The sequence below is a fragment of the Nicotiana tabacum genome, chromosome 6 (assembly GCF_000715075.1).
Source record: "Nicotiana tabacum cultivar K326 chromosome 6, ASM71507v2, whole genome shotgun sequence".
In the NCBI taxonomy this organism is placed as follows: domain Eukaryota; kingdom Viridiplantae; phylum Streptophyta; class Magnoliopsida; order Solanales; family Solanaceae; genus Nicotiana; species Nicotiana tabacum.
Window position 1 is genome coordinate 184,211,466 of NC_134085.1, and position 22,284 is coordinate 184,233,749.

General features: G+C 36.1%; 3 protein-coding genes across 6 annotated transcripts; 2 read left to right on the forward strand and 1 right to left on the reverse strand.

Annotated features, from left to right (window-relative positions):
• Window positions 1-295: 295 nt before the first annotated feature.
• LOC142182223 (uncharacterized) lies at window positions 296-1,015 on the reverse strand. Its single transcript, XM_075256325.1, has one exon. The coding sequence runs from the start codon at window positions 1,013-1,015 to the stop codon at window positions 296-298; it is 720 nt and encodes a 239-aa protein (XP_075112426.1).
• A 2,075-nt stretch (window positions 1,016-3,090) lies between these two features.
• Window positions 3,091-13,539, forward strand: LOC142182137 (protein ROS1A-like). 3 transcript variants are annotated; one of them, XM_075256113.1, is made up of 22 exons: window positions 3,091-3,361; window positions 3,573-3,731; window positions 5,049-5,876; window positions 5,993-7,432; window positions 7,513-7,887; window positions 7,959-8,049; window positions 8,126-9,341; window positions 9,480-9,559; window positions 9,656-9,740; window positions 9,836-9,927; window positions 10,007-10,075; window positions 10,200-10,236; window positions 10,337-10,419; window positions 10,759-11,250; window positions 11,538-11,574; window positions 11,647-11,704; window positions 11,802-11,887; window positions 11,972-12,037; window positions 12,145-12,259; window positions 12,361-12,399; window positions 12,929-13,066; window positions 13,236-13,279. In XM_075256113.1, the coding sequence occupies exons 2-21, from the start codon at window positions 3,587-3,589 to the stop codon at window positions 13,018-13,020; spliced, it is 5,526 nt and encodes a 1,841-aa protein (XP_075112214.1). In that variant the 5' UTR covers window positions 3,091-3,361; window positions 3,573-3,586; the 3' UTR covers window positions 13,021-13,066; window positions 13,236-13,279. The 3 variants fall into 3 exon arrangements, with proteins under 3 accessions (XP_075112214.1, XP_075112213.1, XP_075112215.1); XM_075256112.1 differs by having other exon boundaries at window positions 12,929-13,539; XM_075256114.1 differs by having other exon boundaries at window positions 11,811-11,887; window positions 12,929-13,539.
• Window positions 13,540-16,137: 2,598 nt separating this feature from the next.
• Window positions 16,138-20,563, forward strand: LOC107823845 (AP2-like ethylene-responsive transcription factor AIL1). 2 transcript variants are annotated; one of them, XM_016650546.2, is made up of 9 exons: window positions 16,138-16,547; window positions 16,635-17,142; window positions 17,249-17,331; window positions 17,474-17,482; window positions 17,668-17,756; window positions 18,221-18,294; window positions 18,427-18,477; window positions 19,235-19,311; window positions 19,756-20,563. In XM_016650546.2, the coding sequence occupies exons 1-9, from the start codon at window positions 16,352-16,354 to the stop codon at window positions 20,310-20,312; spliced, it is 1,644 nt and encodes a 547-aa protein (XP_016506032.1). In that variant the 5' UTR covers window positions 16,138-16,351; the 3' UTR covers window positions 20,313-20,563. The 2 variants fall into 2 exon arrangements, with proteins under 2 accessions (XP_016506032.1, XP_075112216.1); XM_075256115.1 differs by lacking the exon at window positions 17,474-17,482.
• Window positions 20,564-22,284: the final 1,721 nt, after the last annotated feature.

The following is a 22,284-nucleotide window of genomic DNA, read 5'->3' on the forward strand; positions in this document are numbered from 1 at the left end:
CTACCTTCCTTCATAACACTTGGATTGATAGCTGGCAAGTGAGCCGCTGCTAAGCCCAATAAATTTTTGTAAAATATAGTAATTTCCTCAGTAATGGCTTCTTGAGTCTGTAGTAAAACACCATCTACATTGATCAAATTCCTGATCTTATTTTGGGTCACCCTATTCTTCATGTTTGCCAAGAAAAAAAACATTATTTGAATCCTCCAATTTTAACCACTGAACACATGACTTTTGCCTAAAGATGTTTTCCTCTATGGTATCCCACTTCTCCAGCTATTTTGATATCTTTTTCCTATTCAAAGAAAGTTGGGGTGTGCTTATGGCTCCTCATTTGTACTAGCACCTCTGTGAGTTGTTGCCTCAAGGTCTTGATTATCATATCTACCCCTCTAAATTCCTTTGTATTGATCTGCTTCAGCCCCTCTTTCATACCTTTCAGCCTCATCCACACACTATCCATCCAACCTCCTCTCATAGGTATTTGCCACGCATCATTAACAACTTTCAGGAAATCATTGTGCTCAGCTATGCAATTTAGAAATCTAAAAGTTCTTGGCCCCTGAAAGATCTCCTCATCCAATTTTATACATAAAGGAGAATGATCAGAAAGATTTGGGTCCATGACAATAACCTCTTTTTGAGGGAACCTGATCATCCACTCAGCACTGACTAAGGCCCTATCAATTTTACTGAATACATGGCTATTCGTCCATGTAAACCACCTACCAATGTATCTTATTTTATTCATACTAGTATCCAATAGGTAATCATTAAAATCTCTAATCCCCATCTCTTGAACTGGTGCTCCACAATGTCTATCCTCTACATGTAGGATGATATTAAAATCACCCATGACTAACCAGGGCTCTAGTTGTAGATGGTTCAGTGATCTCAAATCATCCCACATCTTCCTCCTGTCCTCAATGGTATGCAATTCATAAATGGCAGTAAAATTGAACATCAAATTCAGCCTCTGAATGGTCACCACCCCATGTATGTATTGATCACACATACTGACCATACTATAATTAATTTAGTTTGGATCCTATAGGATCCAAATTCTACCTCTATTGCTAAAGTTATAGTTATGGTACTAGCCCCAACCTCTAGAAATTTTTCTAATTATTTTAGCGGTATTTTGCTCTTTCACCCTATGATCAAGAACAACTATAATTGCTACATTGTTATTCTTTATAAACGACCTGAACTCCTTTTGCTTATAGGTCTTGTTCAAGCCTCTCACATTCCAAGTTATGAGATTCATGTTAGGATAAAAGGAGTGATTGAATCCCTAGGATCCTTACTACAACTACTCTGACCTCTGTTCCCCTCATCAAAACGGTTACGCACCAGGTGCTGAGAATAATGCTCACCAAGAGGACTAAATCCATTTGACACATTCACCACCTGCTTAGCTACATTCTGAACTCCTTTCATAGAAAAATTTCTCCTTGCAAGTTGCCATTGATCTGTTGTTGGTTTCCCTGCTGGATTGGAATCCTTTGTGGCATGGGTTAACTTCACTACTTGTATTAGTTGATCACCTTTTGTAGCTTCCACCCGTGTATCCACAGTCTTCTCAGGCTTCTTTATCCAAGCTTGCTTTTGGTTTGTATTCCTTATCTTTGGACCTGTTGCTGGAGGATGTTTTTGCACTGGTTTACACATATGTCCAACTTACAAGCAATGAGGTCAGTATGCTGGTACCCAATCATACTCTACTTCTTGTTCAAATATCCTCCCATTTGGATCTAACACCTTGAACATAGCTGGTAGTTCTCTGGAAACATCCATTTCAATCAAGATCCTAGCATGCGAAATCTGTTCCACTTTTGTTGTGCATTCATCAACATATAGAGGAACCCCTAACCCACTTCTAATTCTGCTCAGAGAATCCATTCCCCAACAGCTTAGGGGAAGGTTGGGGAGTTTAGCCCATATTGGAACAGTTTGTAGGACTTCAGCCTGAAAATCAAACTCAGCTGTCCGTAGCTTTATAATTATTGGCTTATTGCTGATTGTGTATAGACTTGAGTAAAGTACATCATCCATGTCGTTCATGCAATTGAACCTCACTACAAATTACCCATCATTGTGATAGAACACTTTTGGTTTCGAAGCAAAGTTCCAATGCGCTGAAATAAACCTCTCAAGAGCTCCAATACAATTAAACCTTACTACAAATTACCCATCATTGTGATAGAACACTTTTGGTTTCGAGGAAAAGTTCCAATGCACCGAAATAAACCTCTCAAGAACTCCAATAGTTGGGGTATCACCAACCACATACAGTATCAATGCTTGCCTCCACTTAGCATTTTCTCTTTTTATTTCCTCCTTGTTTAGTTCAATAGTTTTCTCCCCATCCTTCACAATTGAGGCAATAAAGCTCAAATTCATGCCCCTTGCCGCAATTTTATTACCCGCAAAAAGGGTTTTTCATTCCTTCATTCCAGTTGGATTATTTGTGGTTTTATCCCTCTGAGCCCCCAAAGGTGCTTCCTCCTATATTTTGTCTGAATATACATGTATATTATGTATTAATGTACAAAGAAATATTTTTTATCAGCTATTATTTTTTGAAACGGTTATACTGTATAATTTTCCCTTTAAAAAACAAAATATTACTCAATATGTAAGATCAGTAGAATAATTGGTTATACATTTCATTATTTAATTCTTTTTTTGAATTATGAGAATAATTTGAAAGAAATCTTTGATTGAATTCTTTAAATGAAATGTGTGCATTTTTTAATGTGGAATATTAAATTAAATTAATTTAACTCCAAAAATCGTTTAGGCTGGTCTCTGAAAAGAGGAAAAGCACTATATGAGCCAAAATAATGCAGGTACAAAAATTTTGAACTACATATAATCATGTAAAGTACTTATTTAATCAACTTATTATGGAAAAATATATTTCATTATTACCGATCAGTATGTCGAATTGGGAAAAAATAATAAAAAAGAGAAGAGGTATTAAGGGTAAATACTTAGTTTATCAGTTGTTTACCTCAAATTAAATCACATAATTTTAAAATTAAAGTAAGAATATAATCAAGCAATAAATGTTTATAGTAAATTTTTATCGTTAGGAAGCAGTTGGTTAAGTCAACTTAATTTCAGGATTTACAGTTATAAGAATCACAATTCGTCATACGTTGTACTATTATGGTAGAAGTCAAATTCTTTTAACCCTACCTCTCTTTACCCTTTTTACTGCCCCATTCCTCCACCTCTCTCATACACCACCACTTTTACATACAGTCCCTGTTTCTGCTGTGGGAATCAATTTTAGGAATTCTGTGCGATGCTTTTCTCTTCCTTCTAGGCAGTTTTCCAGCTGGAGTTTTCACAGGTAAGTTAAAATTTCATAGAACCTGTTTCTAGTTACACATTTATCTGTGGGTAAAAACAAATTTAACTTTGCGAAAAGCAATTTGGTTAAAGTTTCTTCCTTTTTTTTTTTGACTTCGATCTCTTATTCAATTGCTAGTTTAATTTCCGTTACTGTTTTTAGGTTTTTAATCCTGATGATTTTTCTTGTGTTTTTCATGTAATTGAAATAGGAGAAGAAGTAGAGATGGAACTGGGCAATGCTGCGCAGGAACAGTTGCAGAAAGCAGTTTCATGGGCACCAATAACACCCGACAAGTGCATGTTAGCAACACCAGAATTTAACTCTAATATTGCTGGTTTCAACAAAGTTTCGTCCATAAGTAGTTCAGGTAAGTTATATACACTGACACTGTTGATATTTTTATAGGATCAGTATAGCTTTACCTATTATAACGGTTAATTATCATTAAAGTGACCTCATTGTACAAATATTTTTTTACTGTAATTTTAGTATCACAGTTTCAGTAGGTTGGATTTTTCAATAATTATTATAAGAAATTGATCCTGTGTATTTTGTTTCTGCGTGATGGTTGCATCAATAGATTATGGAACACTTTTTTTCCAAGTATATGCAAGCTCCTTTTCTGCAAATATCCAACAGTTTTTGTATAACCTTCTCAATGTATAAGTAACACTTTATATAATGATGCTTTTTGGTCATTTCATGTAACTAACAATGATGTAATTTGTTGAGTAGTTTAGTAAACTTTCCATCCAATGTTGTTTTAAGTAACTGCGGCATCTATTATAGCAACATTTGAGAGTAATTCTTTTAGATTGCCGAATAGTTAATGGAACTTAGCGATCGTAGTTGAATGTATGACTGAAGCAATTAATACAGCTGAAGCTAATCCCAAATAAGCCATGCAGATAGAAAAGAAGGAAAACAGTAAGAATAAGGAAGAGAGAAAAGATTAGTTTTCACTCAAGTCATGCTTTACGATGCTCAGTCTAAACGAGAAGTAAAAGCCTAATGATGAACTATCTAGCAAAGTTTCTGTTGACGGTACTGATATATTGTCTCTTCTCGTCTTTTCCGTAAAAAGCTGAGGATCTATCGGAAACAACCTCTCTGCCCCATTGGGGTAGGGGTAAGGTCTGCGTACACACTACCCTCTCCATGCCCCACTTGTGGAATTTTACTGGGTCGTGTTGTTGTTGTTGTTGTTGATGATGTTGTTGTTGTTGTTGTTGTTGCTGCTGCTGCTGCTGCTGCTACTGAAATTAACAAAAAATGTAGGACTAAAATATAAGGATGGAAGAACCTCATGCTACCATTCGTTACAATAACCACTGGAAGATTAGTGTTAGAATGGTAGAATACATGACAACACTGCAAAGCATTCATTACAATAACCACTGGAAGATTGGTATTAGAATGGTAGAATACACGATAATGCTGCACTTAGTGGCTCAATTTTGATTCCTTGATGCTTAATTAAATTCTTCTTAGTTTTCCTTTTTTTTTTTCCCTTGTATTATTGTTGGAATTATAATGAGCTACCTGTTTTTGATGTACTTAAATGTAATTGATGTAATTTTTCAAAAGAAAGGGCACCAACAAAATCACTGTCAACTAATCCATGTCCAAATTTCTAGTAAGTTCAAATGTTTTAAATGTTGAGCGTCCAAATTTCTTTTTGCAGATAACAGCCTAAAAAAGGATGAGGAGGTTTCTGCTGTGATTGAAGGGAGGATCAAAGTCCAAAGTGGAAAACTGGATTGTGATTCTAGATCAGCTTCCATGTTTCCTTCAACTCCTATCCAGAAGGGTTATCCCAGGAAGAAACAGGGTGGTAGCTTTGACCTGAATGACAGACCAAGGAAGAAACCTAGATTGAAAAAACACACACCAAAAATCTTTGATGAAAGCAAGCCCAAAAAGACTCCAAAGCCTAAGATAAAGCCTTTGACTCCAAAACCAGTTAACTTAAAGGCAAGTGCTAGGACAAAGAGTAAACTAAGAAAGGACTGTGACAAAGTCTCAGATGATTTATCAGGAGATAGTGATATGCAAGCACCTAACAGAAAGACTCCAGGAACTATTCCTGAATCTCTAGTCCTAAAGGTTTCAACTCCTCAGCCGGAAATGGAGCATAATATTCATGTAGATCTTGGGCATGATGTGAAGTCATGCAGACGAGCTCTAGATTTTAATTTGGAAATTGAGAATGATGTTATTTCCGAGAGAGCTGCAGAAGTGATCAGAGATCATGTAACACATAGTTGCAACAAATTCTTGACAAATAGACTGGACGGTGTTAACGAGCAAGCAGTTGAAACTGATGTCAACTGTGCTACAAATGTAGACAAGGAGTCACTGATTCCGAACTTGATTGTTCTGGCAAAAGATGAAAGCAGCCATGTCACACGTGCTAGCCTGTTGAAAGCTAATTTACATGACGGTTATGATATTAGCACCACTGGCTTAGAACATAAATTAGAGGCAGAGTCAACTTCGCAGCCCAACCGAGGTAACCAAATTCCATTGTATGACTATTCTTTTGTTGTAAGTCTTTTACTTCTCAAAGAATTCTTGGAACTGATCTCACTTTTCGAAGAATTAACATTGGCACCATGTCTTTGGCAGAAAATGAAGCTAGTATCTGCCAAATTGACCAAAGAACCTGTCAGCATCATATTCTGAACGTTTATAAAAGGAGGACCAAAAGTAAAACAGGTATGATGTCCTTGCCAAGAAATGAAGCTGGTATCTACCAGAATGACCATGGAACGACGGACCAAATTAGTTGTCGGGATCGTTTTCTGAAAGTTTATGGAAGGAGGAGAAGAAGAAACATCGGTACCTTGTCTTTGGCAGGAAATGAAGCTGATATCTACCCAAATGACCATGAAGCCCCAGATCAAAGTGGTTCTCAGCATCATTTTCCAAAAGTTTATAAAAGAAGGACAAGAGGTGACATTGGTACTATATCTTTTATAGGAGATGAAGCTAATCTCTACCAGAATGACCGAGGAGCTGCGGACCAGACTGGTTGGCATTTTCCAATAATATGCAAGAAAAGGAGGACAAAAAGGAGAAAAGCACTTGTGTTTTTCAATTTTTTGAATGCTCATCATGTAGACAAAGGCCAGAATGTATTGAATACTGATATGAGGTGCAAAGTGCCTTCCAGTGCAAAGAGGAGGTATGGAAGATTTGGTGCAAAGAGAGCTACAAAAAAGCGTTTTAAAATTGCCAAGAGAGCTAAAAAGAGTTGTTTTATAATTGCCAAGAGAGCTACAAGGAGAAGTTCTAAAACTGCCAGTGGTACTAAAAAGATATGGTTTTCAACTGTGAACTTGGAGCAGAATGTAAACTTAAAATCACATTTTGTTGGAGAGGTTCTACCTACCGAATATCAAATTAGAGCTGCAATGGCTGATCCAGAATCTTTTGATTGTGTGTTTGGCTTGTCCCCTATAGTGAAGTCTCGGAGGAAGAGATCTATCCATCCTAAGAGGACCAAGTCTGCTTATGGGGAAGAAAACACAGATCTAGAACCTTTAAGTCTTGCCTTAACTTTGCCTCCACTAGTCATGTCCAAAAGGAAAAGATCTAAAAATAGTGAAAGATCAACTGCTATTCTAGATTCCCTCTGCCTTACATCAGAAATAAGTGCAATTAACAGGATTGAACCTTTTATAGATAAATCAGCTTGCCGTGAAATTCAAGGATGCCCACAACATGAATATTTGTGGCCTAAAACAGATAAATCAGCTCGCAATGAAATTCAGGAATGCCAACAACATGAAGATATATGGCCTAGAACAGATAAATCAGCTTGCAATGAAATCCAAGAATGCCCACCACATGAAGATCTGTGGCCTAGAAGAGATAAATCAGCTTGCAATGAAATTCGAGAATGCCCACGACATGAAGAGCTGTGGCCTAGAACAGATAAATCAGCTTGCAATGAAATTCGAGAATGCCCACGACATGAAGATCTGTGGCGTAGAACAGATAAATCAGCTTGCAATGAAATTCAAGAATGCCTACGGCATGAAAATCTGTGGTCCAGATCACAGAGTAATCTACTTCTGACCTGCATTTATCCTTTTCTCACTTATTGTAATAATTGTAATGTATATATTGATACAATTTTGCAGGTTCAACGGACTTGGAATCCTTGGTTGCATCACTTATTCAGAGGTTAGAGAATATAAGAATCTGCGATCAGAGAACCTATAGAAAAAGAATAGCGATCAGTAAGAAAAAAACCAGTAATAAAGCTGGCCAGCTTGTCTTGTGGAATCCTTTTGGTCCAATAACTGTTCACAAGGGAAAGTATAAACCCTTGAGACCAAAACTGCCCAAGGTTGATATTGATACGGAGTCACTGCGAGTGTGGAGACTACTTATAGAAAATGAAGGTGAAATTGATGAAGACCTGGATAAAGAGAAGGAGATATGGTGGGAGGAGCAAAGAAAAATATTTCAAGGAAGGGCGGCATCATTCATTGCCCGCATGCGTCTTGTCTTAGGTACATCTTAAACTTTTCTGTCTTACAAGTAGTTTGATGCTTTAACTTTCATGCTAAAAGGAAACTTCCAGGTGATAGGCGCTTTTCCCAATGGAAAGGGTCCGTGGTAGACTCTGTGGTTGGCGTTTACCTAACACAAAATGTATCAGATAATCTTTCAAGGTAAACTTCATTGTATTACATGCCCAATTTTTTTCATTCCTGGAGTCTAAATAATCTTATTGCACCCACTATGCAGCAATGCCTTCATGCTTCTTGCTTCAGCATTCCCACCGCAAAATAAGCAAGAAATGACTACCCCGCAAGGACAACCTTTTATGATAGGAGAGGGAATGCGAGATTCATTTGAAAGAGAAGTTTGTGCCAATCAGAATGATCCTGGGTTTGCTGGCTCTTCTCGAAGTGCAATGTCCATATGTAGGTCAAGTTTAGATGAATTATCTTTTGTAGATGATATACATACATCAGAAAATTTGCCTACATCATATAGCCACTTACCTCATGTGGGGGACTGCATGAATGAGAGATTGGATGGAACTCGAGAGGAAAAAAACATAGCTGAGGATACTTGTGGAAGTCAGGTTACAGTCACTTCTTGCAGCTCAGAAGTGATAATCTCCACTGAGAGTGGTGACTGCATAAATGAGAGATTGGATGGAACTCGAGAGGATACTTGTGGAAGTCAGGTTACAGTCACTTCTTGCAGCTCAGAAGTGATAATCTCCACTAAGTGTGGTGACTGTATAAATGAGAGATTGGATGGAATTCGAGAGGAAAAAATTAGAGCTGAGGATACTTGTGGAAGTCAGGTTACAGTCGCTTCATGCAGCTCAGAAGTGATAATCTCCGCTAACAGTGGTGACTGCATAAATGAGAGATTGGATGGAATTCGAGAGGAAAAAAATAGATCTAAGGATACTTGTGGAAGTCAGGTTACAGCCACTTCTTGCAGTTCAGAAGTGATAATCTCTGCTAACAGTGGTGACTGCATTAATGAGAGATTGGATGGAACTCGAGAGGATGCTTGTGGAAGTCAGGTTACAGTCACTTCATGCAGCTCAGAAGTGATAATCTCCGCTAACAGTGGTGACTACATAAATGAGAGATCGGATGGAACTCGAGAAGAGAAAATTATAGCTGAGCATACTTGTGGAAGTCAGGTTACAGCCATTTCTTGCAGTTCAGAAGTGATAATCTCCGCTAAGAGTGGTGATTTAGGAAATGAAGCGGTCAATTTGCCCAAGACAATATCGAGAAAGAAAGATGAATTCCCAAAAAAAGAAATTGATTGGGATGAATTGAGGAAGACCTATTCTACTGGTAGATCCGGTGTTCTTACCGAAAGAAATAGGGATTCTGTCAATTGGGAAGCCGTTAGACATGCAGATGTTGAAAAGATTTTTGAGCCAATCAAAGGTCGAGGACAGGGTAATGTTCTTGCTGCAAAGATCAAGGTACACTGTAGTGGTTTCAGTTCTCTCATTTTATTTATAATCTATGTGTACCACACTTAGAGTAGGGCATAGTTGATTGATTGATCTGCTTACATTGGTGTTCTTTTAATCAATCGGTTGGTGATTTAATCTTTTCAGAATTTTCTTAATCGATTGGTTAAAGATCATGGAAGCATTGACCTTGAGTGGTTAAGAGATGTCCCACGAGATAAAGTGAAGTAAGAACGTAAATTATTTACTCAAAATTATGGTCATTGTGATATTTAAAGTTAAGATGTTGTCGAGCATTGTTTTATTACTCTGCTTCTGTTCAGAGAATACTTGTTGAGCATAGATGGGATTGGACCGAAGAGTGTGGATTGTGTTCGACTTTTGACACTTCGGAATCTTGCTTTTCCTGTAAGTTTTCAGCAGGGAGTTTTTGTCCACTTTTTTTGGCCTTAGGAATCTCAACATTCTGTGTTTTTCTTATTTTCTCATTTTTTGCTCACAAGGTTGACATAAATGTTGCTCGAATAGCAGTACGTCTAGGATGGGTCCCTTTGCAACCATTACCTGATGGCATCCAGATGCATCTTCTGGAGAGGTTTTAATTGAATAAATTCTATTTAGTGTTGCTAAGGTTGAGCTAGTGTATATTAAGTGTTGATTTTCGTTCCAATTAGGTACCCCCTGGAGAGTGACATACAAAAGTACCTTTGGCCACGTCTTTGCAACCTTGATCTGCTAACACTGTAATGAATTTCCACTTTCTTTAGTGTTTTCGTGTTAATGGATTTGCTTGTTACCTTTAATTCTAAGTAACCGAAAATTTGTTCCGGAAAATCTTATGCTCATTAAGTTTGGTACGTGTGGCAGATATGAACTGCATTATCACATGATCACATTTGGAAAGGTCAGATTTACACTCAACCGTCAATGAGAGCAGAGTTTGATTAGCTATATTATTTCTTCAGAGAGCACTAACAGGGGGAGTTTTCTTCAATATCACACAGGTTTTCTGTACGAAGAGAAGTCCAAACTGTAATGCCTGCCCAATGAGAGCCGACTGCAGACACTTTGCAAGTGCATTTGCAAGGTTCGCATCGGATTACTACCCAACTATAAAATAAACAATTTTTTTTTGATGCAATTGATATCTAGGCCTGTTTAGTATACGAAAATATCTGAAGTATTAACAATTCCCATAGGTAAAGAAAATAGAAGGAGACAAGATAGGAAAAGAAGAGAAGAAAATTTGGTAAAGAAGTATCACTAGTTGGTTACTTCCTGTTTGGTGTTGGTAGAAAAACCTATATACCTGAATAACCTCAGGTGCAACAAAATGATTCTCCAAACAATGAATACTTCATATTCCAGGAAACCTTGTCAAATTCATCCTCGTGCATCAGAATATTTATAAATTTGCACTATGCAGTTCTAGGCTTCGCCTCCCAGGACCACAGCAGAAAGGAGTGGTCACCGTTAAGCAGCCTGTTAGAGTTGATGAAGTCCCAAACATGTGTCTGCCGTCACCAGCTTTGTCCCTTTCTAGCAGAAGCTTCTTGGAGTCCGGGTTCCAGAATCAAGATTGTGAGCCTATCATAGAAATGCCAGCATCTCCGGAGCACAAACCTCTAGAATCACTGGAACGAGACATTGAAGACTTTCCTTATGAGGTGGAGCATGAGCAGGAGATACCTACCATCCGACTCAACACTGAAGAGTTTCGAGAAAATGTCTTGAACTTTATCAACAAGTCCAACACTAAAGAGTTTCAAGAAAGTGTGTTGAACATTGTTGATGAGATCAGTACATTGAATCGAGATGAAGAAGTGTCAAAAGCCTTGGTTCTTTTGAATCCAGTGTCTGCTTCACATCCTGCTCGTAAACTGAAGTATGAGAGTCGACTAAGGACTGAGCACTTAGTGTAAGTAATAATTCCATCTTTTTTGCGTATAGCAAGTATTTCAAGTAACAGAACCTTATGCTTATAACACGAGCAAATAGTATGTTAAATTGAACACATGCAGTTGTTATTTGCTTAAGCTTTTGGCATACAGCATTTGGCTGATTATAACTATGACAGGGTTTGATGTTTTTGACATCAAAATTTTCATCAGGCAGCATATTACTAAGTCTTGATACTTATATTTCTTATGTGAGAAAATATCTAGAAAGTTTCATAAAAGCTAACAATTCCTCATTCGGTTGCAGGTATGAGCTTCCAGATTCACATCCTCTTTTGAGTGGGGTAATTTCTTATACATCTTAATATGTCAATTTTTTTATGCAACTACATGCATTAATGTCTACTACTTTACAGTTTGAGGAACGGGAGCCTGATGACCCCTGCCCTTACCTTCTTGCCATCTGCCGAACAGGTAAAGAAGTATTGGTGGATGCTTACTATGAATGTCATCTCCTAATAATGCATCTCTCCTGACGTAGTTCAAACTAACTATTTTTTTTAACTATAAGAGGAACTAGAAAGACGTGATGCAGAGATATGTTCAGGCAGTCCAAGTTCCTCCCAATATGATCAGATAGTTTATGGAACTATTTTGGTAAGTTCATCATGAACATTACTTCAGATTGTTTCCTAAGAGATTCTTCATTTGGATATGAGACATACTACCATGATTATACAGATACCATGTCGGACGGCGAACAGGGGAAGTTTTCCACTTAATGGAACGTACTTTCAAGTTAATGAGGTACTCATATTGTGATATTGTTTCCCCATGAACTCCTCTTTGTTGCTGCATAGTCACTACTTCATTGTGTTACAGTCAGCCTCACAAATATTTTTCTTGTACACCAGGTTTTTGCTGATCATGAGTCAAGCAAAAACCCAATTCCTGTTCCGAGGACGTCAATATGGCATTTGAGACGAAGAACTTTATTGTGTGGAACTTCAGTTACGACCATTTTTAAAGGTAGAAAATATTCTGTTGCTTGTAATATTTCACTTTGATCTGGTCATGTTTTATCAAGACTTGGCTTCATAAAAGCTGATATTACTCATAATTCAAACCAGGCATGTCAACAGAAGACATTCAATATTGCTTTTGGAGAGGTATGGCACATCTCTTCTGTATATACAAAATTGGAAAAAGTGTGGCTATTTTGTGAGGTTCTACACCTTCATATCTCTTCTGAACTTGATATATTAAATAGAATTACTAAGAATTGTCAGAAGTCTAGTGAAAATTGAAAGGAAATCTTGGCTAAAATGGATTTCACAATATATAAGTTTCTATTATTGTGGAAATCTTGGAAATACATAATGAAATGACTAGGATATCTTGCCTACGAACTAGGTGATAGAGAAATGTTGGAAAAAATACAGTATCATGTCTTTAGTATACAACGTCGGGCCAAATATTATACTCCAATGACAGTGAAAAGGCATTTCCACAAGCATATTAGCCCTGTTCATCTTTTATGTTTGATTTGATGATGGTAAGTTTCGTAACAAGGCAAGTAATATCATGACCGTAATTCACAATCACCTTATGTTTAGATGAATAAAAATTACAAGAAACAGTACTTTCTTGCTGAAGGAAAAAATTGTCTTATGTTTCCGATCTTGTATCTTTTTGCAGGATATATGACTGTGAGAGGATATGACAGAGAGCAGAGGGCACCCAGACCCCTCCATGATCGGTTCCATTCAGGATCAAAAAGTAAAAGATAGTCAATTCTGATGATTTGCATTTAGAGGTGGCAAAATTATTTGATAGGTGATAAAAGCGTAAAACTGTACCCATTTATCATTCGTTTAACATAATTTTCTTGTGAGAATCATGATCGTCCTTTGATGGAAAAGGTCATCCTAGTCGCTCATATAGTTGCTAGAATTGTTTCATTCTTTTGCTATTTCTATTACTTGACAGGATTTTCTTGTTGTAGTTATTCCAATCATTGCTTTGATCATTTGGTTAGTCTATTTTCCTGATTGAGAGCTATCCTGCCAAGTTACAAGGACATAACTTATGCTAGATCCTGGGAGACCTTTATTCTCTGTGAAACAAAGGAAGATATCTATTCTCATTTGGGATGCACTCAAATGGTATATGACTTGAAAAATATCAAGGAAAAAGATGGTGTATGACTTGAGTGCCTTTATTTAGGAGGAGTCGAACATATGTCAGTCAGCTCATTGTCATACAAAGTGTTTGATGTATTCTGGACACTATAAATTTATGGTTGTTTATTCTTCTTTGTATGGTACTTGCTCTTTCCCTCTTTATTTATTTTTTCCGTGGGAACAACCTCTTGCAGAAATGCTGGGTAAGGCTGCGTACAATAGACCCTTGTGGTCCGGTCCTTCCCCGGACCCGCGCATAGCAGGAGTTTAGTTCACCGGGCTGCCCTTTTTTTTTGATAGTCTTATGTTAGCTAAATTCATCCTTAAATTGCTTCATATAGTAGAGTCGTATGTTGATTGTTTGTTTAAGCAGGTCATAGGTGCCTAAAATTGAGGGATTGTAGCTGCGTGCAATTCATGTCAAAGCAGATTGTTGATATATTGTATTTCTATTCTCTCTTACACAGCATAACTTTTGGTTTGACGGTAAGTTGTTGGTTAACTATGCATGCTCCATGCCATGGTTCATAACGCCTTTAACAGGTAAACATATAACTTTATATATCACTCCTTATCATCTAAGTACAATTTAATTTCTTCTATAATAGATTTCGTAGAGTATGATTAACATTATCGATCCTGAACGTTGAACTGCTATACCATTATCCTGTGAAGTATACATGGATGTTTTCCATAAGTATCGGAAGTTCAGAGAATTCTTTCTGCTCCCACCATTGTCACCCACTGATTTCTGTATGGTTAGCATACTTCTGATTGTTTTGTAATGTAGAGGGCCTCAGAAAACAACTGGAATTTCTTTAGTTCAATTTAACTTGTACTCTGAACACTTGAAGGATGTTATGCTCTTCAACTTGGCAACCGCTGAGAGGATTTCATTTAGAATGCATTTCCATCCATACCATTAGGTTTGCACATAATGTTTGGGTCTTGTAAGAAATGAGACTTAGTTAAAACTTGAGAGGATGATTCAGTGAAGCACCATATCTATTGATGTTGAACTCCAACAGAAATGCTGTCTAAGAATTTCAAGTTCTAACTTCTATGCTTGGAGCCCAGTTGTTCTACAGCAATTTTTTTTAATATAGGTCTTATAGCTGTTATAATCCATGTATGAATTAGTTTACGTAATTTATGTATGAAGCGATCGGCTATTTGTGTAAAGATCCCTCTAAAATGGGTGGCCCAATGTAAAGCCGCGAAGGTTAGGTCCATTGCCTGCCATGGTATTTAGTTATACAAGGATTGTAATACCTGGATTATTATACAGTAAATAATAATACTACCGTGAAAATGTTTGTCATAGTATATTGATAAAGGGGTAGTACCTGAAGGAGTTAATGAGATTGTTAAGTTGGAGGGTATCACCCAGAGATGGTAAGTACCCTCCATTCTCATGTTTAAGCCTTCGAAATGGAGTCGCTTTTAGTAGAACACGCTTCACCCCTAAAGTGAGACTTTCATGCATGATTTAGTATTAATCGAACTCTAAGGGGTTGTTTGGTTGGAAAGATGTTCTCCCGGAGTTAATTATTCCGGGATTAGTTATTTCAACTTTTTACGGGGATAAAAAAATACTATAATTTGGGATAATTAATCTCGAGATTAATTATTCCGCAATTTTCTCTCAATCAAATATGGGATAAACTCTTCTTAAATTTAGTTCGGGATTAATTATTCATCTCTCCTACCAAACGAGCCCTAAATCGGAAAACAAAACAAAAAAGTATTGAAGGGTAGAGATTGGAAGTGTAGGAATACAGTGCATTTGGGCAGAAGCATACAAGAATGGTGTGCATTTGTAAGGCGTTTCTCTCCCTAATGTTCTCACCTGACGAACTGCTGGTCTGTGCTCGGCCTTCAGCACTGCCAAAGCTGAGAAACGAAATGAAATGAAAGGAAACGAAAGGGGAGGAACGAAAATCGAGGCACCTCTATAATGAACCACAATCCATAGTCTACTCTCTCCCTGCTCTGCGTACGTCTCAGACTCTTTGATAATCCGATAAAAATATTAGATTCTCATATACTCCTCCCCACTACTGTATTTGTTATGAATATCCAAACCCCATTATACTAGCCATCGGTACACTGAAGAATTTGGAAGCAGTGAGAAAAAAGTCTTTATACGGTAAACAGAACTAAAAGTTGTAATTTTTCAACTGTACTTTACACGAAAACAGAAAATAGAAAAAGCCTTTAAAGGTATATTTTCTAAAATTGCAAGAATTTAGTGGATTGTAAAGCATTTAATTTTTTCAAGTTATTTGGTGGGGGGTGGCGAGAGGGGAAGGGTTGGACCAAACCTGCCCCTCTGCATTTTCACCTGACTGTCATGACTTATTACTGTATATGATTTGAAAAAATGGCACTATACAATTTTATCGTCATATGCCAAAGTCAGCCATTACCTTACTACTCCTATTATGTATTCAATTGTTTATACCGGAAACTTTATTCAATCAGTTTAACCATCTATACATAAACAAAAAGAGGGGCGGTGATAATAATAATTAATAGGGTTAAATAATACGTACTTAATAATAATAATTATTATTATTAAGTTTTTGAACTAATTTTTCATTTTCTCTCAAATTAATTTTGTGGAGTGTCCAACTTTTGTATGTATGCTCATATGAATGTGAATACAAAAAAAATTGTTGTTCTCATCTTATATTTTCCACTAGTCCACTTGACTAGCGAAAATAAGACATTTAATTGGCACCGGTTGAATACAACATAAATCCATCCTACATATATATGTACGTACACGCGAGTCTCCTTCACTGAATCTTCGAAGTATGAGCTCAAACTCCATAGAAGCAACACAAAAAACGCTCACGGAGTTCTAGAGAGAGAGAGAAACATATATTTTCAGAGTATAACATTTGAGTTTTTCTATCTCGTTTTGCTCCGTAAAATGAGTACTTGGTTGGGTTTCTCTCTCACTCCCGACTTCAACATTGGCGACGATGACGAAGAAGAAGAAGTAATAAAAGATTATCAAAGTCGCAACGAAAATCAAGCTACTGGAAATGACGCTAACTCAGTAGAAGAAACTCATTTGTCGGTTATGCCTTCATACCCTTTCCCTCGCTGTGACACAACCACTGAAGGTCTAAATTTTTCACACATTGTTTTACTTATTAATTTGTTCATTTTTACGAAATTGATATGTAATATTTTTCTCCTTATTTGAATAGATTGTTGGAGGTATGAGAATCATGAGATGACTAGTGCTACTAATCCGGGCGAAGAAGGCCCAAAGCTTGAAGATTTCTTAGGATGTTGTTGCTCAAATTCTCCTCCTGATAATGAACAACAAATTGCTGATATCAACGTTAACATTCCACCAACAATAAACCCCTCTGATCACGAACAACAATTTCAGGTAATGATACCAAACGGCCAATTTCAGAGCTCTAATGAGTTTGCAAACTCTACTACTGGTAGTGTCTATCATTTGCCATTTGATGGAGCTACTTCAGTTTCTGGATTTAAATCTTGGTTACGCCAATCTGTTGCTGCTGCACCATTAATTTCATCTGCTGAAGAAAATAGTACTAACAATTGCCAAACGCTGTCGCTTGCTGCGGCTCCGAAAAAGCGGCCAGTTGCTGTTAAGAATGTTACCGGTTCAAGGGAACCGGTTCCGAGAAAATCCATTGATACTTTTGGCCAAAGAACCTCTCAGTATCGCGGTGTCACAAGGTAAAAAAACAATTACCTTAAACTCTTTGTTTAAACTTATGTTAACGGTATAACTGCTTAATAATTTCGAATATCATTGATTTGTGAAATTAATGGACCAAATTAGACATCGGTGGACTGGAAGATACGAGGCTCATTTGTGGGATAACAGCTGCAGAAAAGAAGGGCAAACTAGGAAAGGCAGACAAGGTGTGTATTATTACTGCTTCATGTACTGAAATTTAATTAATTTCTCTCTTGAAAATGTTACTCCTCAGCGAATATACTGACCTTTTTTTCTTGTTTAATTTGTTGTTTTACCTTTGCTTCCTCCAACATTTGGATCAATCAGTCTATCTAGGTATTCGATATTCTCTTATCCCTTTTTTCTTTTCGAATCTCTGACAATAGTTTCTATTATTGTTTTTTTTTATTAAAATATTTTTTGACATTTCAAAAGGAAAACTGTGTATGTGTAGTGTGTTTAAACGGTTTGGATGGAGGTATTAGTGATTAAATTAATTGTTCAACTTAAATAAACTTCAGGTGGTTATGATACAGAGGAAAAGGCAGCTAGAGCATACGATTTAGCTGCTTTAAAATACTGGGGTCCCACCACGCATATTAATTTTCCCGTAAGTACCTTTCCTTTTATAATCTTCAGATAATCAAGTTTTAAACTTGACTAGTTCTAACTTTTCTGCTCTCACCATTAAATCATTACATGTATATTTGTTGTAATTTTAGTTATTTTTCACATGTCTCTATACTTCGTTTTTGTTGAAAAAATATTGGATTCAGTTGATCCCTTAGCTTACGCAACATCCTCCATAATGGCTTATGTAGGAATTTTTGTAAGCAGTGTCAATATTTGTAAAAGTGAACAAATAAATAAATTACTGTAACAGTAAGCAGTGTCATTTTTTATGTATATACCCAATATTTTAATTTTATTTTGTTATTTATGCATACAGTTTAAAAAAAAAAGTTTGACGAAGCGATGTCTTGTGACACCGCTTCAAGCAAGGTGCCTACACCCTGATCCTCCCTGCTAATTTTTAATGATAAGAATATTAAACAGTGAAATTTTCTGTATCAGCTAAACACTTATGAAAAGGAGCTGGAGGAGATGAAACACATGAATAGGCAAGAATTTGTTGCACACTTGAGAAGGTAATGTTCCTTCCATTTTTTTCACTAGTCTTATTTTTCTTTTCCTTTTTGATGGTGTGTTACACTGAAAAAGATGAAACATACTTGTAACTCAATTGCTAAATTTGACCTTCCCATTTTTATGTTAAAAAGGAAAAGCAGTGGGTTTTCAAGAGGGGCATCAATGTACAGAGGAGTAACGAGGTTCGTAGCATAGCATTAAATCAAAAGGCAACCTTTTTTTTTAACGATTAAAGTGTTTTCACATTCACTATTTTTGCTGCAAAATTTTGCAGCTTTCTTTGAATGCAATTATCTTTGTTCAATAATAGGGCAACAGGCAAACTTTAAGATGCATGTGCAATCATGCAAACCAATGAACCATACCTATTAAAATCTAGTGCTGAAGGAAAATATATTGTATTAGTTCTATGAAAGCTCTTTACCATTCTAATAAATTTCCACAAATCTCCGATTCTCCACACACTTCGCTGCCCATAAAATAAACTATTAATACCTTTATTTATAATAGTACGAAACCCATATTAGTTCTGACTACAAATTTTATTTAGACATGAATTAAATAAACTAGCAAATATCAAATCCTAAACAATTAAGATTTTGTAGTACAACTTTCGATTAGTTTTCCAACAAGTACTACTTCCTTTGCTTCAATTTAGATAACACACTTTCCTTATTTGTCCGTTCGAAAAAGAATGACACATTTTTATAATTGGAAATAATTCAACTTTAAACTCTTAATTTTACTCATTTTACCTTTAATGACTTATTTTAGAACCACACAAAATTCATGGCTCCACAAAGTTTTTAACACTTAAGCTTTTAAAACCACAAGTTTTAAAAGTCTTACAAGTCAAACTAGCTTATCTAAATTGAAACGGAGGGACCAGGCGTATAGAATTGGGCAATACCCATTGATTAAACTTGGGAAATTGGGCAGGCATCATCAGCATGGGAGGTGGCAAGCCAGAATTGGAAGAGTTGCAGGCAACAAGGACTTGTACCTTGGTACCTTCAGTAAGTAATTTGTTTGTCTTATTGTTTTACTGTGTAAAATTTTTTATTCATTTTCTGTTCGTGTAGCTGTCTTCCTATTTCTTTTTCTTTTTTTTTCCTTTAATTTTCTAACAGGCCATTTTGCTTTTAGTCTCTTCAATGTGCTATAAAGTTATTGAAAAGGAACTACTTCTACGTCTTTAAAGTGAATTTTGGGCCAAATTTCTCATGAATAACGAACCATAAGTTCAGTAATTTTAAAGTGATAAAAATTAGTTGAGCGACTTATGTACACCAATGTGTTTTTCTCTTGTTACAGATTGGTGAAAGCAAGTTTTAATTCGTGAGACCCAAATATAAGAATTACGTAGTTACAAAAAGAATTCTCATCTCACAAAATATTAACCGAAAACAAACATTACTAAATCGGGTTTGGACAAACATTACTAATGTATCTAATTTCAGGTACTCAAGAGGAAGCAGCTGAAGCGTATGATATTGCTGCAATCAAGTTCAGGGGAACAAGCGCTGTAACCAATTTTGATATTAGTAGGTACGACGTCAAGAGGATTTGCTCAAGCTCGACTTTAATTGCTAGTGATCTAGCCAAGCGCTCCCCATCAAAGGATTCTGGCGTCAGCCCGTCTTCCTTTGAGGACTATAATAATTCATGCACATCTTTACCTCAACCCATTTTGGCCATAACAAATGGGGAGCAATTGCAGCAGCCTGCAGATAATTCATTCATGGACATGGTGCCGTTGATGACTGCAGGATCAAGCAGCAGGAGCTCTTCTAGTGCCCAGAGTCCCAAATGCTCGGGCTCTGGCTCTGCTGAAATGAGTTGTGATTTCGGAGTTGGATTAGAGTATCCCCAGGCTTATTATTCGTCCATAAATATTCAAGGCCACAAGTTTGAAGATGAACGCAAGGGAAATGATGAAAATCCTCAGAGCTCAGGCCGGATTGGGAATATGGACCTAGTTCATCCAGTTCCCATGTTTGCGTTGTGGAATCAATGAAAATTAAATACCGAGACCCTTAATTTGGTGTTTTCAACTGGTGATGATTAGTGAATGATGGTATATTTCTCTAGAGTTTAGTCTTAACTCTCAATCCTTAACTGGCCCGAAGGAAAATTAAATTCTTGATAGTATCTAAAATGCCTTAGATTAGAATTTTAGATGTTTCCACTGTTTTGGATGTTAATTCGATGGCAATGAAAACAAAAGATGAATGCAGCTTTGGTAGTCTGAAGCGGTTTTTCTGCTCATAGAACTCTCTGAAACTTATGTGGTATTCTCCTACCTCATTATTCCATCCTTTGTCAAGAATACTATTTTATAAAGCATGCATTATAATATATTGACATTCGACTATTCGAGCAGTAGATCAACTCCAGAAAATTCACATGCAGTTTCTTCACACACAATTTACTACGCTCTCGTCTATATTAAGTGTTGGTGCGAAAAGTTTATCTGCTATTAGAGAAAATTAAGATGAAGTACAGAAGAGTAAAGAGATAAAAGTCTTTGTCTAAATCTTTTCAGAAGCCTAATTTATAATTTGTGTTCCTTCGGTTCCAATTCATGTGAGATTCATATTCCAAAATACTTGAGTTAGGACTATACAATATTGGCTTTTAAGTTAAACTCAATGTAAATTATACTTGAGCTTGTCAATTTTTCATGTAGTACTGCGCCTACCTGGCTAGAGAAAAAAATAGATGAGTCAAGTGTAAGTATGTTTATTTGGTAGAGTCCGGAACCAAAATGTGGTATTTTTTGACTCAAAATACGCAAATAAGTGTTAAAAAAAAGTTACCAAACTATATATAACGCCACAAAAAGTGGCGCTATACAGTAACGATAACTGCACCGTTTCTGTATAGCGCCACTTTTTGTGGCGTTATATATAATAAAACTGACACACCTTACATAGCGCCATTAATAGTGGCGTTATACCCCAAAATCCCATCTCACATAGCGCCACTATTAATGGCGCTATACCCCTTAATAAAAATCCTCCCGTCTTCTTCTTCTTCGTTTCATCTCCATCATTTTTTACTCCCTTTTGGTCCCCCCCCCCCCCCCGATTCTGCCCCAATTTAAAAATAAAAAAAAATTGGGTCCCCCGGCACATAAAAGTTGAAGATTGGTGGTCCCACTGTCGAGTAGAGCTTCGTGTTATTGTGGATTCACTCTTCCGGAGTCAAAATTTCGATCTATTTACATTCCAAAAATTCTAAATCGAGATATTTCGATTTATTTTAAGTTGAAACTTATATAACAATGCATATTACTTGATTTGTATGTGTTCTATTTCGGTTTGTGTTTATTTTTTTCGAAACTAGCATGTTAAATTTTATCCGGATTTAATTTTAGTGTTGTATAAAATGTGTTTGTTAATATCCTCATGTATATTTATGTGTTTTTATGCTGTTTAGTTTAGATTATTTTTTAGCGTAGTAAAATGTAGACCTTTTTAGCGTAGTAAAACGTAGACCCTTTTAGCGTAGTAAAATTTAGAGCCTTGTAGCGTAGTATTGTGTAGTATTTTAGCTTAGAATTCATTTTGTTTAATTATCTTATATTCTAGCACGAAACCCATAATTATAAAAAATTTATATATATATAATTTTTACAATTAATTTATTAAAAAATATGAATAAAAATTATAAAAAAAACATAAAATTATTAATGATAGTTTGGTACCACTGGGCCTCAGAAAATCTAGCACGAAAATTATATATATATAATTTATACAATTAAGTTATTAAATAAATATGAATAAAAATTATTAAAAAACATAAAATTATTAATGATAGTTTGGTACCACTGGGCTTCAGAAAATCTAGCACGAAACCCATAATTATAAAAATTATATATATATATAATTTTTACAATTAAGTTATTAAAAAATATGAATAAAAATTATTAAAAAAACATAAAATTATTAATGATAGTTTGGTACCACTAGGCCTCAGAAAATCTA

Bases quoted from the DNA above. Each gene is read 5' to 3' on its own strand.
- LOC142182223 (XM_075256325.1), bottom strand. From the start codon at position 1,015: ATGTGTGATCAATACATACATGGGGTGGTGACCATTCAGAGGCTGAAT.
- LOC142182137 (XM_075256112.1), top strand. From the start codon at position 3,587: ATGGAACTGGGCAATGCTGCGCAGGAACAGTTGCAGAAAGCAGTTTCA. The intron at 5,877-5,992 runs GTAACCAAATTC...TGTCTTTGGCAG, and splicing joins AACTTCGCAGCCCAACCGAG to AAAATGAAGCTAGTATCTGC. The intron at 12,400-12,928 runs GTATGGCACATC...ATCTTTTTGCAG, and splicing joins TCAATATTGCTTTTGGAGAG to GATATATGACTGTGAGAGGA.
- LOC107823845 (XM_016650546.2), top strand. From the start codon at position 16,352: ATGAGTACTTGGTTGGGTTTCTCTCTCACTCCCGACTTCAACATTGGC. The intron at 16,548-16,634 runs GTCTAAATTTTT...TTATTTGAATAG, and splicing joins CTGTGACACAACCACTGAAG to ATTGTTGGAGGTATGAGAAT. The intron at 19,312-19,755 runs GTAAGTAATTTG...ATCTAATTTCAG, and splicing joins CTTGTACCTTGGTACCTTCA to GTACTCAAGAGGAAGCAGCT.